General features: G+C 40.3%; 1 protein-coding gene across 1 annotated transcript in view; it reads right to left on the bottom strand.

The window, feature by feature from the left end:
• Nucleotides 1–2,096, bottom strand: part of LOC126205577 (uncharacterized) — a 326,088-nt gene extending 323,992 nt beyond the window's left edge. Inside the window, exon 1 of the mRNA XM_049938872.1 lies at nt 1,933–2,096. Within this exon, the coding sequence (XP_049794829.1) occupies nt 1,933–2,096 (164 nt within the window). The remainder of the gene's footprint in view (nt 1–1,932) is intronic.
• Between the last annotated feature and the right edge of the window lie 10,814 nt (nt 2,097–12,910).

The raw sequence follows: 12,910 nt of genomic DNA, 5'->3' as shown, positions 1-12,910 counted from the left end.
TCGTGAGATTTTTTTTAAAAAGCCAAAAAACACTATTGCTTAATAAAGTAGGATCAGTTTATTCTATCTCGTGAGATTCTTTTTTTAAAAAAAGCCAAAAACTCTTATTACGTACTGAAGGGAGCTAGAACACTAAGAAGAATCGCTTCTCGGCTTTTGACAAGATATTGCTTAATAAAGTAGGATCAGTTTATTCTATCCCGTGAGATTTTTTTTTAAAGGCAAAAAACAGTTATTAGGTACTGAAGGGAGCTGCTTAATAAAGTAGGATCAGTTTATTCTATCTCGTGAGTTTTTTTTTTAAAAAAGTCAAAAAACACTTATTACGTACTGAAGGGAGCTAGAACATTAAGAACAATCGCTTCTCGGCTTTTGACAAGATCTTGTCAAAAGCATAAGTGTTTTTTGACTTAAAAAAAATCTCACGAGATAGAATAAACTGATCCTACTTTATTAAGCAATATCTTGTCAAAAGCCGAGAAGCGATTCTTCTTAGTGTTCTAGCTCCCTTCAGTACGTAATAAGAGTTTTTTGGCTTTTTTTTAAAAAAAAAATCTCACGAGATAGAATAAACTGATCCTACTTTATTAAGCAATAGTGTTTTTTGGCTTTTTAAAAAAAATCTCACGAGATAGAATAAACTGATCCTACTTTATTAAGCAATATCTTGTCAGAAGCCGAGAAGCTATTCTTCGTAGTGTTGTAGCTGCCTTCAGTAGCTGATAAGTGTTTTTTGGCTTTAAAAAAAAAATCTCACGAGATAGAATAAACTGATCCTACTTTATTAAGCAATCAGTAAAAAAACGAAATGGAAAGATAACAGCAAAAGCTGTTATGTTTTAGTTTAGTTTTTTTATTGATTGCTGAATAAAGTAGGATCAGTTTATTCTATCTCGTGAGATTTTTTTAAAAAAAAAGCCAAAAAACACAATCCACATTACCTCAATATCATTACGAAAAATATTAAGTACCGGACGAATAAAAAACAAAAAATTAAGTTAATTAAATCACACATTTAATGATGCACCGAATATCAAGCGATCGCTTTTAGATTAACATTCAATTATTTTAATGATAGTGCTTATTAGAACACAGAACTGCTTTATTATCTATGCCTCGAAGTGAAGACATTACGATCTATGACTAAGGAATGACGTCATTGTTCAAAGCCGACGGGTTGTATCCCCTGCTGCACTAGACCCGATATTGCTTAATAAAGTAGGATCAGTTTATTCTATCTCGTGAGATTTTTTTTTTAAGTCAAAAAACACTTATGCTTTTGACAAGATCAATGTTTATCTCTCTCGCATTCCTTTGTTTCTCAGCATTCTCCTCAGCTCTTTCATCTCTGTAATACATGCTCTCTGGCGACTTGTGACGTCATTGTTCAAAGCCGACGGGTTGTATCCCCTGCACTAGTCCCCTAAAATCTATCCCATTACACTTTGCATTTAAAGACAACTCCAAAGAAAAAAATTACATATTTTTAAAAAATTTACCTCCGTCAAATGGTAACTAAAGGTAAAAATATGGAGATATCCATTTTAAAATTTGACGCAAACTGAATCTGAGATGCTAAGAAGGGGAGGATAGAGCAATTGGCGCAGAACCACCCACTTGTAGTATGTTGTGTATCATCGCATTCGGTGATGGCATGGGACACCACTGAATGTAATATTTACTTTCGGCTCCTGAGTTTTCAAATTTCATTTATGGAGTGTCACGTGTCCTACACTACAGGCAACTTTCTTCACATAAATTTCTGAGTTCTCGCAGATTTTTCTTCAATAATGAATAGCTACATAGATGGCATAAGTGAGAGCGTTCTGCACATACTTGGTACTGCAAGGGCAGGCTATCGTAAATATCTTTCAAGCAAATGTTTGATCATAAATAGAAGCGACAATCTGACAAAACTATTCGTTGGAGTACCTTGGATAGCTTATTGCGCTAGGAAATCCCCAGTCGCCATCTTGACAACGCTTCGCAGCCGGGAAAGTATCGAATGTGGTCCACTGTGGCGACTGGACGGGCGAGCTGCCAACGCGAAAGAACGGGTCCCTGAAGAATTCCGCGAACAGCGCCGACGCGAACATGACTACGTAACAGCAGCGCAAGCAGCTGCCGTTTTACTGCGTCACCTAAATTTCCGTGCAAAGATACTACCAAACGAATATTAACCATCTGTCTCAGATGTTAAACTAATAAAGTTCCTGAATACAAAGGTATTATTTGATATTTTTTGTTTGTTCTATGACAAAAAGAGAGAGAGAGAGAGAACCAGCATTCAGTACATATTCCCATGTCAACACGATATATGATTAAGAAATTATGGTCTTCACTGTAAAGTTCAACGGAAGCTAGTAATATAGTCTTGCCCATTGCCTTCTACTGAGGGACTAGCTATCATCTATTTCTGATTCCTATTATTTTTGTCATTAGCGAATACCGAGGCTTTGCTGGGTTGCTATGTGGTAGTTTGGCTTAACACACATGGAAGAATTACTGCCTATTTCTGATCGCAAGTATTTTGAATACTCAGGGTGATTCTGTTACAGATTTTCAGGGATGATGGAGAAGGGTAGGCCTAAACGTATCAATAACCCTACCCGGAAACGACCAAGTCGAAGATTATAAACGAAAAGGGTTCCTTGTTACCAATAGGGTAGGGTAGGCAACTTTCAGAGCTGTTTACTATGGGTGCAGAATAAAGAGTATACAAAATTGAAACACGACCTGCAATCCATGAGCCAAACTTTAGTGCTAAATTGGAGCCCAGTAAACAGCAGTGTCTGAAACCACAGGCGATCGGACATGTTTTGTGTATTTCATTAACTGCGCATGTTAGCTAATAGGTTTGCCTACAAGTAAACAGCTGTGTGATGCACTATTACATTATTAGAAATACATAAGGTTTAAGAGAAAAGGCCACACAGAAAAGTAATGAGAGGTTCCCACAAAGCAGCTGACAGTAGTTGACGAGAAAAAATGGGTCTGAGCACTATGGGACTTAACTTCTGAGGTCATCAGTCCCCTAGAACTTAGAACTACATAAACCTAACTTACCTAAGGACATCACACACATCCATGCCCGAGACAGGATTCGAACCTGCGACCGTAGCGGTCGCGAGGTTCCAGACTGTAGCGCCTAGATCCGCTCGGTCACTCAGGCCGGCTGACGAGAAAAATGAGTTTCCCTATTTCTTTCTGTAAAATGTAAAAGTTCAACTGTGTAAAATTCTATACGTAGATGAAGTAGTGCTTTATAAATTCTTGCAGTTCGTTTTTTGGTAGAGGTTCTCATTTTACTTTAAAAAATTAAAAAGACTTGTTTTGCGTTTGAACGTTCTCTTTTCACAACTGTATAATATCTCTCATTCGATTCCGAGGAATCTAATTGGAGCACAAAACTGATTTCTTACGTATATTATGGTTTCATGTCACAGCTCGATGATGAATGTGATATTGGCCTTAGTTTCTGTGATACGTAATTTCCAGGTACTCTGGAGTACAAAATTGGAAGACCACTTTAGGTTTGATTCGTTTTAGACGATACGTTACTGTGTACAATATGTAGCTAACATACCGAAATTGTTTTTAAAATTGGAAGGAGAGCCACGTCTCACTATAGCGTGGAGAAAATGGAAGTTCCCAGTATTTTATTTGAGCGGGCTGGCGCCGAGCGCGCTCCCTGACGGTGCCACATGCAAGTAGCCTGCAGCTCAGTCGTGAACAGTTTGTCTAAGTAGACGCAAGTTTCTCAAATTAGAGACCGCGAGTTATGTTTTACTTACTGGTGGAAGACAATGATGAAGAAGTAGACGTTCCACGTCAGCAGTTATATAATGGAAAAGCTGAAACACAGATTTAGAACAAAGCTTGACAAAAGTTTCATTGTGCACTTATCAATTGTCACTCATTAAACGAATACGATTCATATTACGTAATATGTTAGAATGAATTATAAATCTGGGCATAATTAAAAACATTTGCATAAATTAATTTTTAATCCAGCCTAGCAGCCTACTGTTTTCATTTAAAGCAACACCTGTGTCTTACTTTCAGGTTGGAAACGTGAAAGAAAATTCCAGCACTGATACAAACACTGAAACATCTACGGTGTGTCTCAAACGGCTGTTTCTATTGGAAGTTGAAACTAATGTATCAGCCGAGAGTCCCAGGTAATAAAAATCAGGCAAAAATTGCTGCAAGGAAAGACTGATATTTACAAAATGAAGTAGCTGTATCGTCATCTGACGCTGAAAGCAGTAGCGGTACATAACTTGAATATGTGAGCGATACTGAATTTAAAAGCTGATGTGATAAGTTTTTAGCTAAAGATTTATCACAACATGTTTCATTAGCGTTTTCTTTGTAAAAGTTTTCATTTAGTCGGTTAGATTCTAAAGCCTGACTTCACACAAGTTAAAGGACCCGCCTCCTGTTTTCCTTTCTGTACACTGTCTATTCTGTGATATGGACCCAAACATTAAAAGAAAAGGTCTAGTAAACATGGGCTGTAAATGCATGCCTTGAGCTATTGGTACTTTCTCAGTAGAAGAGATGTGTTTCACAGTACCAAAGATAAACAAATCACTCACCGCTCTTAGAGCCCATGTTTACTAGACATTTTTTTCCTTTTTTTGGCCCACATTACCTCTTCCAAAACTTTGGAAACCAAAGAGCTAGCAGCAGAAGAAGTGTGTTTCATAATGTCGAAGATGTACAAGTGCTCACAAGTCTTAAGGTATGTGTTTTGGGGCCCATGTTTACTCGATACCTGTTTTCGTTTCCGTCCATACTACTACCTCTGAAAGTTACCCACCATACAATCTTAGCAACAACAGTACCGGTACGTGTATTTTACTATCAGAGGTATCTGAACGATTTTCGCTTGTAACTTTCAACTCGATTGTTTCCAGGCCAGGATCCCTTACCCCAGACTGATACATTTCCCCTTTTCCATTATGCCTGAAAGTCTGTAACATCTTCACGGAATCATCTTGTATATCGGCCTGTGGCAAAGTAGCTTAAATTAATTACTATTCTATCCTGATGTAGTGCTTACCAATAAAGCCGAGACAAAGTTGTCGATACATTGTTACGACCGGTTCCATCTTCTCGCCGCAATTACTGAGTTGAGCGTCACGTCCTAAACGGGGTCTCGATGTACACGATGTTTCCGTAAGAGCGTGCAAAAGTTGAACAGACTGTAGAGGATGCTCCACTGAACAATTTGAAATAGGGAACCTGGGGTCGGAGAAGCCAGCTTAAGGAGGTGACAGGAATAAAATCAGATTACAGTGTACTTTTTTATTTACATTAGTTACAGTTAACTGGAAATGCCATCATTGACACAATGAACTTACTATTTGTACTGTAACTTACAAAATGTGCTGAAACTGACGACCATCAACCTCAATGCAAGCGTGCTTTCGGCGAGCAAGACTCTGACGCTCCCTGAAAAATATCCCTGGTGTGCTTCGAATCACATCACAGGCAGATACAATTCTGGCAACTAATTCCATGTCTGTATCCACTGGATACACAAGTGGCTTTAGATATCCCCATAAGAGATAGTGAGGGGGACTCGGATCAGGTGACATCGCAGGCCAAGAAATAGGACCTTCCCTTCCAGTCCAGCGACCAGGAAATACAGCATTGACATGACTGCGGACATTCACATTGAGTGCAGTCATGTTGAATGGACTTGTCGTTTACTCATACATAGCACGTTCTGTCATGAGACATTGTAAATACGATACAACAGAGCCACCTTATGGACAAGTAAAGTAAACAGACCCTGCATCATGACTTTCTAGTAATCAGGCTCGTCCTTCTTGTTTCCTTGCAGGAAATAAACAATGAACGTGTAAGTAAATAGCACAGTACGTGTAAACTTGTACGCATGTTAGTTGTAAATAAGCCGGAAAATAATGCTAGACAAAGCGGTAGACAAGTTTACTTGCATATCTCTTTAAACTGGCTTCTCTGACCCCAGGTACCCTAACTAAAATTGTTCACTGGAACATTCTCTATGTCCTGTTCCGTGTTTGCACGCTCTGACGGAAACACCTTTTATACAAGGTGAGTCAGTAGGGAAAGTACATGCTTTGAGGGGTGATAGTATTAGTTAGTCTGAACAAAAAATGACATTTGGACCGATGGGCACATACCCTATTCCGAACGATTTCCGAGATGGAACACATTTAATGCAGTTGGTATTTATTTTCCCTGTTGTTCAGATATCGTCATCGTTCACAGTTGTGTAGAGGAAGTCGAGACGAACAATTTGCCCCAGGACGCTTGTGTTCTACCAAGACGGGGAATTACCGCGAACTGGCCTAAAAAAAAATTACATAGTCTACAGCGCATGCACGTCGCGCGAGATTTTCGGTATAATCGTGCTCTCTTCACGCAAGCTGTTAGTCCTAGAGAAAAAAATGAATAAAATCCATTTTGTAGGAAATTTAATGTTTTTCAGCTTTCCATTGCGACACGTCTTTTGGTTTTTAATTTATTCAAGAAAAAATGAACAAATGTGATATTAAATGTTTCCTATACTGGAAATCAATCGGAATAGGATATATGTCGATATAAAGTTTTTTGTTCAGATTCACTAATTCTGTTATTGTTGTTGTGGTCTTCAGTCCTGAGACTGGTTTGATGCAGCTCTCCATGCTACTCTATCCTGTGCAGGCTTCTTCATCTCCCAGTACCTGCTGCAACCTACATCCTTCTGAATCAGCTTAGTGTATTCATCTCTTGGTCTCCCTCTACGATTTTTACCCTCTACGCTTCCCTCCAATACTAAATTGGTGATCCCTTGATGCCTCAGAACATGTCCTACCAACCGATTCCTTCTTCTAGTCAAGTTGTGCCACAAACTTCTTTTCTCCCCAACCCAATTCAGTACCTCCTCATTAGTTATATGATCTACCCATCTACTCTTCAGCATTCTTCTGTAGCACCACATTTCGAAAGCTTCTATTATCTTCTTGTCCAAACTAGTTATCGTCCATGTTTCACATCCATACATGGCTACACTCCATACAAATACTTTCAGAAACGACTTCCTGACACTTAAATCTATACTCGATGTTAACAAATTTCTCTTCTTCAGAAACGCTTTCCTTCCCATTGCCAGTCTACATTTTATATCCTCTCTACTTCGACCATCATCAGTTATTTTGCTTCCCAAATAGCAAAACTCCTTTACTACTTTAAATGTCTCATTTCTTAATCTAATTCCCTCAGCATCACCCGACTTAATTCGGCTACATTCCATTATCCTTTTTTTGCTTTTGTTGATGTTCATCTTATACCCTGCATCTTATACTAATACTGTCATCCCTCAAAGCATGCATTTTCCTTCTGACTCACCCTGTATATGCAGAGTGTCTCTGCTAAGAGTCTTTAGGCACATTTTCGCTGGTGTTTCGGCAGACATTTGCAATACCGCTTTATCAATGTGTAGCTGGAGTCAGCCCAAACAAATACTCCACACCACGTCTTTCGTGCGACATCTAGTGTGGACGGCCGGCCGCGGTGGTCTCGCGGTTCTAGGCGCGCAGTCAGGAACCGTGCGACTGCTACGGTCGCAGGTTCGAATCCTGCCCCGGGCATGGATGTGTGTGATGTCCTTAGGTTAGTTAGGTTTAAGTAGTTCTAAGTTCTAGGGGACTAATGACCACAGCAGTTGAGTCCCATAGTGCTCAGAGCCATTTGAACCATTTTTTTTTAGTGTGGACGGAAAGCGTCGGTTTGTTTCCCATTACCAACAAACTTGTTTTCTACAGTGGAGTTTTACGTTCCCATTCGAAAAATCGGTACCAGGTAGCCTAGTGCGATATTCGTTTTACTCCTCCAGCAGCGCCAGCACTGCCTTGGCCCGCGCTGACTGCTACCGCCATCCAACAGTGCTGCTCAGTTGCTGCTGGAGTACTGAATATCCTTCGAGTTTTACTGAACGTGTTAATATATATCAGTCAAAGGAATAAAGCACTATACTAATGTGGGACCGCTGTATCGACTGGAAACGTAAAATTACGATTTAAAGTTTTTTTTTTCTTTTTTTTTTTGTAGAAACCAACCGACGTTTCCATCAACACTGGGCGTCGTATGTGAGAGGTGATGAGCAGGTTTTTTTTTTTTTTTTTTGGCTCACTCGAGCTACACGTTGCAAAAACGAAATTGCAAATATCTGCCAAAACACCATGGAAAATGCGCCTGACGCCCCATTGTCCCATAAGTGTTCGATTGGAAACAGATCTGGTGATCGAGCATTCCAATGCAACATGTCGACGCTCTGCAGAACGTGTTGTGTTACAATATGGGTGTGCAGGCGAACATTATCCTATTGGAAAACGCCCCCTGGAATGCTGTTCATGAATGGCAGCTCAACAGGTCGAATCACCAGAGTGACGTACAAATTTGCAGTCAGGGTGCGTGGGATAACCACCAGATTCATCCTGCTGCAATATGAAATCGTACTGCAGACCATAACTCGAAGTGTAGGTTCAGTGTGTCTGGCAAGCAGACAGGTCGGTTGCAGGCCCTCAACTGACCTCATTTCAACCACCACACGCCCTTCACTGGCTTTCATCAAAAAATACAATGCCCTCCAATGGGCTTTTCGCTTGACACTGCTGAGTCACAAATGGCGGTGGTTTAGGGTCTGTGGAATGCTCGCTACAGGGCGTCTGGCTTGTAGCTGTCCTTGAAGTACCCGATTTGTTACAGTTCGTTGTGTCACTGTCGCTCAGATTGCTGCTGCAGATGCAGTACGATGCGCCATGCCATATGACGAACACGCGGTCTTCCCTCTCCGTAGTGATACGTAGCCGTCCCGAGCCTGGTCTTCTTCCATACGTACATTCTCGTGACCATCGCTGCTAGCAAACGCGTACAGTGGCTTCATTCCTGCAAAGTCTTTCTGCAATAACGCGGAAGGAACATACAGCTTCTCTTAGCCCTATTACACGAGGTCGTTCTGACTCAGTGAGGTGTTGATAATGGTGTCTTTGTTGCCTTAAAGGCAGTCTTGGCTAACATCAACTCACCACGTCCAATCTTAAAGGTTACGAACTCATGTCCGGTATAGCTTGTATTTAACGAAAACCTGTTTGCATCCTCATAGTGGAGCTATTAGCGCCACTTTTATGCGACTGGCGAGATATTTGAATAGACATCGTCTTTCAGATGCAGAAACACGCCTACCAGCATTAGTTTACGTCACACAACTCTTTAGTGTTGCTATTTCTTTCCGTCAGTATATGTATTTAAATATGACTGCACATACTGTCTTAGTTTTGTAAAAACTAGTATTCAAAAGGTGCCACATTGTAATTATCGTTACGTAATCTTAACAGGATGAGCATTAACATAAATCTGAAAAACGGTGTAGATGGATCAAACACCTGAAAATAAGTTCCCAGAACAAGAAATGCACCGTGCATTGAAATAAATTCCGATTTGTGGTTCTCGGCGTTTTGTTCTTCGTTTTACGAAAGTCATACAGTCACGCAGGCAACACTGACAGCAATGGTTAAAATTAAATTAAATGTTTATACAGAGTAACATGATTCAAGACTCATAAAAGAAGGTTGTATACATGGAAGAAGCCTGGAGATACTGACAGGTTTCAGATAGATTATATAATGGTAAGACAGAGATTTAGGAACCAGATTTTAAATTGTAAGACATTTCCAGGGGCAGATGTGGACTCTGACCACAATCTATTGGTTATGAATTGTAGACTAAAACTGAAGAAACTGCAAAAAGGTGGGAATTTAAGGAGATGGGATCTGGATAAACTGACTAAACCAGAGATTGTACAGAGTTTCAGGGAGAGCGTAAGGGAACAATTGACAAGGAGGGGGGGAAAGAAATACAGTAGAAGAAGAATGGGTAGCTTTGAGGGATGAAGTAGTGAAGGCAGCAGAGGATCAAGTAGGTAAAAAGACGAGGGCTAATAGAAATCCTTGGGTAACAGAAGAAATATTGAATTTAATTGATGAAAGGAGAATATATAAAAATGCAGTAAATGAAGCAGGCAAAAAGGAATACAAACGTCTCAAAAATGTGATCGACAGGAAGCGCAAAATGGCTAAGCAGGGATAGCTAGAGGACAAATGTAAGTATGTAGAGGCTTATGTCACTAGGGGTAATATAGATATTGCCTACAGGAAAATTAAAGAGACCTTTGGAAAAAGAGAACCACTTGTATGAATGTCAAGAGCTCAGATGGAAACCCAGTTCTAAGCAAAGAAGGGAAAGCAGAAAGGTGGAAGGAGTATATAGAGGGTCTATACAAGGGCGATGTACTTGAGAACAATATTATGGAAATGGGAGAGGATGTAGATGAAGATGAAATGGGAGATATGATACTGCGTGAAGAGTTTGACAGAGCACTGAAAGACCTAAGTCGAAACAAGGCCCCGGGAGTAGACAACATTCCATTAGAACTACTGACAGCCTTGGGAGAGCCAGTCCCGACAAAACTCTACCATCTGGTGAGCAAGATGTATGAGACAGGTGAAATACCATCAGACTTCAATAAGAATATAATAATTCCAATCCCAAAGAAAGCAGGTGTTGACAGACGTGAAAATTACCGAACTATCGGCGTAATAAGTCACGGCTGCAAAATACTAATGCGAATTCTTTACAGACGAATGGAAAAACTAGTAGAAGCCGACCTCGGGGAAGATCAGTTTGGATTCCCTAGAAATGTTGGAACACGTGAGGCAATACTGACCTTACGACTTATCTTAGAAGCTAGATTAGGAAAAGTAAACATACGTTTCTAGCATTTGTAGACCTAAAGAAAGCTTTTGACAATGTTGATTGGAATACTCTCTTTCAAATTCTAAAGGTGGCAGGGGTAAAATACAGGGACCGAAAGGCTGTTTACAATTTGTACAGAAAGCAGATGGCAGTTATAAGAGTCGAGGGGCATGAAAGGGAAGCAGTAGTTGGGAAGGGAGTGAGACAGGGTTGTAGCCTCTCCCCGATGTTATTCACTCTCTATATTGAGCAAGCAGTGAAGGAAACAAAAGAAAAATTCGGAGTAGGTATTAAAATCCATGGAGAAGAAATAAAAACTTTGAGGTTCGCCGATGACATTATAATTCTGTCAGAGACAGCAAAGGACTTGGAAGAGCAGTTGAATGGAATGGATAGTGTTTTGAAAGGAGGATATAAGATGAACATCAACAAAAGCAAAAAGAGGATAATGGAATGTAGTCGAATTAAGTCGGGTGATGCTGAGGGTATTAAATTAGGAAATGAGACACTTAAAGTAGTAAAGGAGTTTTGCTATTTGGGGAGCAAAATAGCTGATGATGGTCGAAGTAGAGAGGATATAAAATGTAGACTGGCAATGGGAAGGAAAGCGTTTCTGAAGAAGAGAAATTTGTTAACATCGAGTATTGATTTAAGTGTCAGGAAGTCGTTTCTGAAAGTATTTGTATGGAGTGTAGCCATGTATGGAAGTGAAACGTGGACGATAAATAGTTTAGAAAAGAAGAGAATAGAAGCTTTCGAAATGTGGTGCTACAGAAGAATGCTGAAGATTAGATGGGTAGATAATATAACTAATGAGGAAGTACTGAATGGGATTGAGGAGAAGAGAAGTTTGTGGCACAACTTGACTAGAAGAAGGGATCGGTTGGTATGACATGTTCTGAGGCATCAAGGGATCACCAATTTAGTATTGGAGGGCAGCGTGGAGGGTAGAAATCGTAGAGGGAGACCAAGTGATGAATACACTAAGCAGATTCAGAAGGATGTAGGTTTCAGTAGGTACTGGGAGATGAAGAAGCTTGCACAGGATAGAGCAGCATGGAGAGCTGCATCAAACCAGTCTCAGGACTGAAGACCACAACAGCAACAGAGAGTAACATGTCTCATATAGTACCATTTTGTCACCTGACTTACGATCTGCCTCTATCAGAATCAACAAGAAGAGGAATCAATATAAACTTCATAAAAAGCAAGGAAAACAGCAACTACATTAAATTATCCCTCCATAAGTGACATAGACTAACAAGAATTAACTGTAAGACATACGAGGTCTGTTCAAATGATTCGGATAATTACTAATTTATGGCCAAAGGTGTGTTAGAGCGAAATGCGGTTGGCATCCCTGCACACGCCAGTGTTTAATGTATAACTGCTACACATTTCATTTTTGTATGTCTATTTGTTATTGTTCAGTGCTGTATTGAGTAGAATGTTGTGTCGAACAGTTTGTAAATTTCGTGATGACAGAGCTAGGGGAGCAACGTGTCTGCATTAAATTTTGCGCTGAACTCAAGAACACCTTTACAGAGACGCACTAAATGAAGCAGTAAGCCTGCGGTGATGAGTGCTTAAGGCGTTCTTGGTATTAACCAATGATTCACACTGTTTAAAAATTGTCAGACACAGCGTATTGGAATCCAGCATGTTGCCACCAATTCCGTTCCACGGCTCATGAGTCAAGACCAGATAGACCTTCGCGTCGCAATCTGTGAAGAGCTCTTGGATCGCACAGACGAGTACTAGATGTTTCTTAAGAGAGTCGTAACTTGTGATGAGACGTGGGTCTACGATTATGATGTTGAGACCAAGATTGAATGTTGACCGTTGGTCGGAAAGGGTTCTCCAAGATCAAAGAAAGCTCGTCTGGTCAGGTCAAATGTCAAAGCCATGCTGATAGTTTTTCTTTGACTTTCAAGGACGAGTTCATAAAGAATTCGTGCCACAGGGACAAACTGTCAATTGATGGTACTATCGGGACGTGTTGCGAAGCCTGTGAGAAAATGTGCAGGGAAACGGCCTGAAATGCGGCGCGATAATTCATGGCTCTTGCATCACGATAACGCACCCGCACATTGATCCCTGTTGGTGCGTGACTACTGCACAA

The sequence above is a fragment of the Schistocerca nitens genome, chromosome 1, assembly GCF_023898315.1.
Source record: "Schistocerca nitens isolate TAMUIC-IGC-003100 chromosome 1, iqSchNite1.1, whole genome shotgun sequence".
Lineage (NCBI taxonomy): Eukaryota > Metazoa > Arthropoda > Insecta > Orthoptera > Acrididae > Schistocerca > Schistocerca nitens.
Note: the sequence above shows the minus strand (reverse complement) of the source record. Positions and strands in the feature narration are given on the sequence as shown.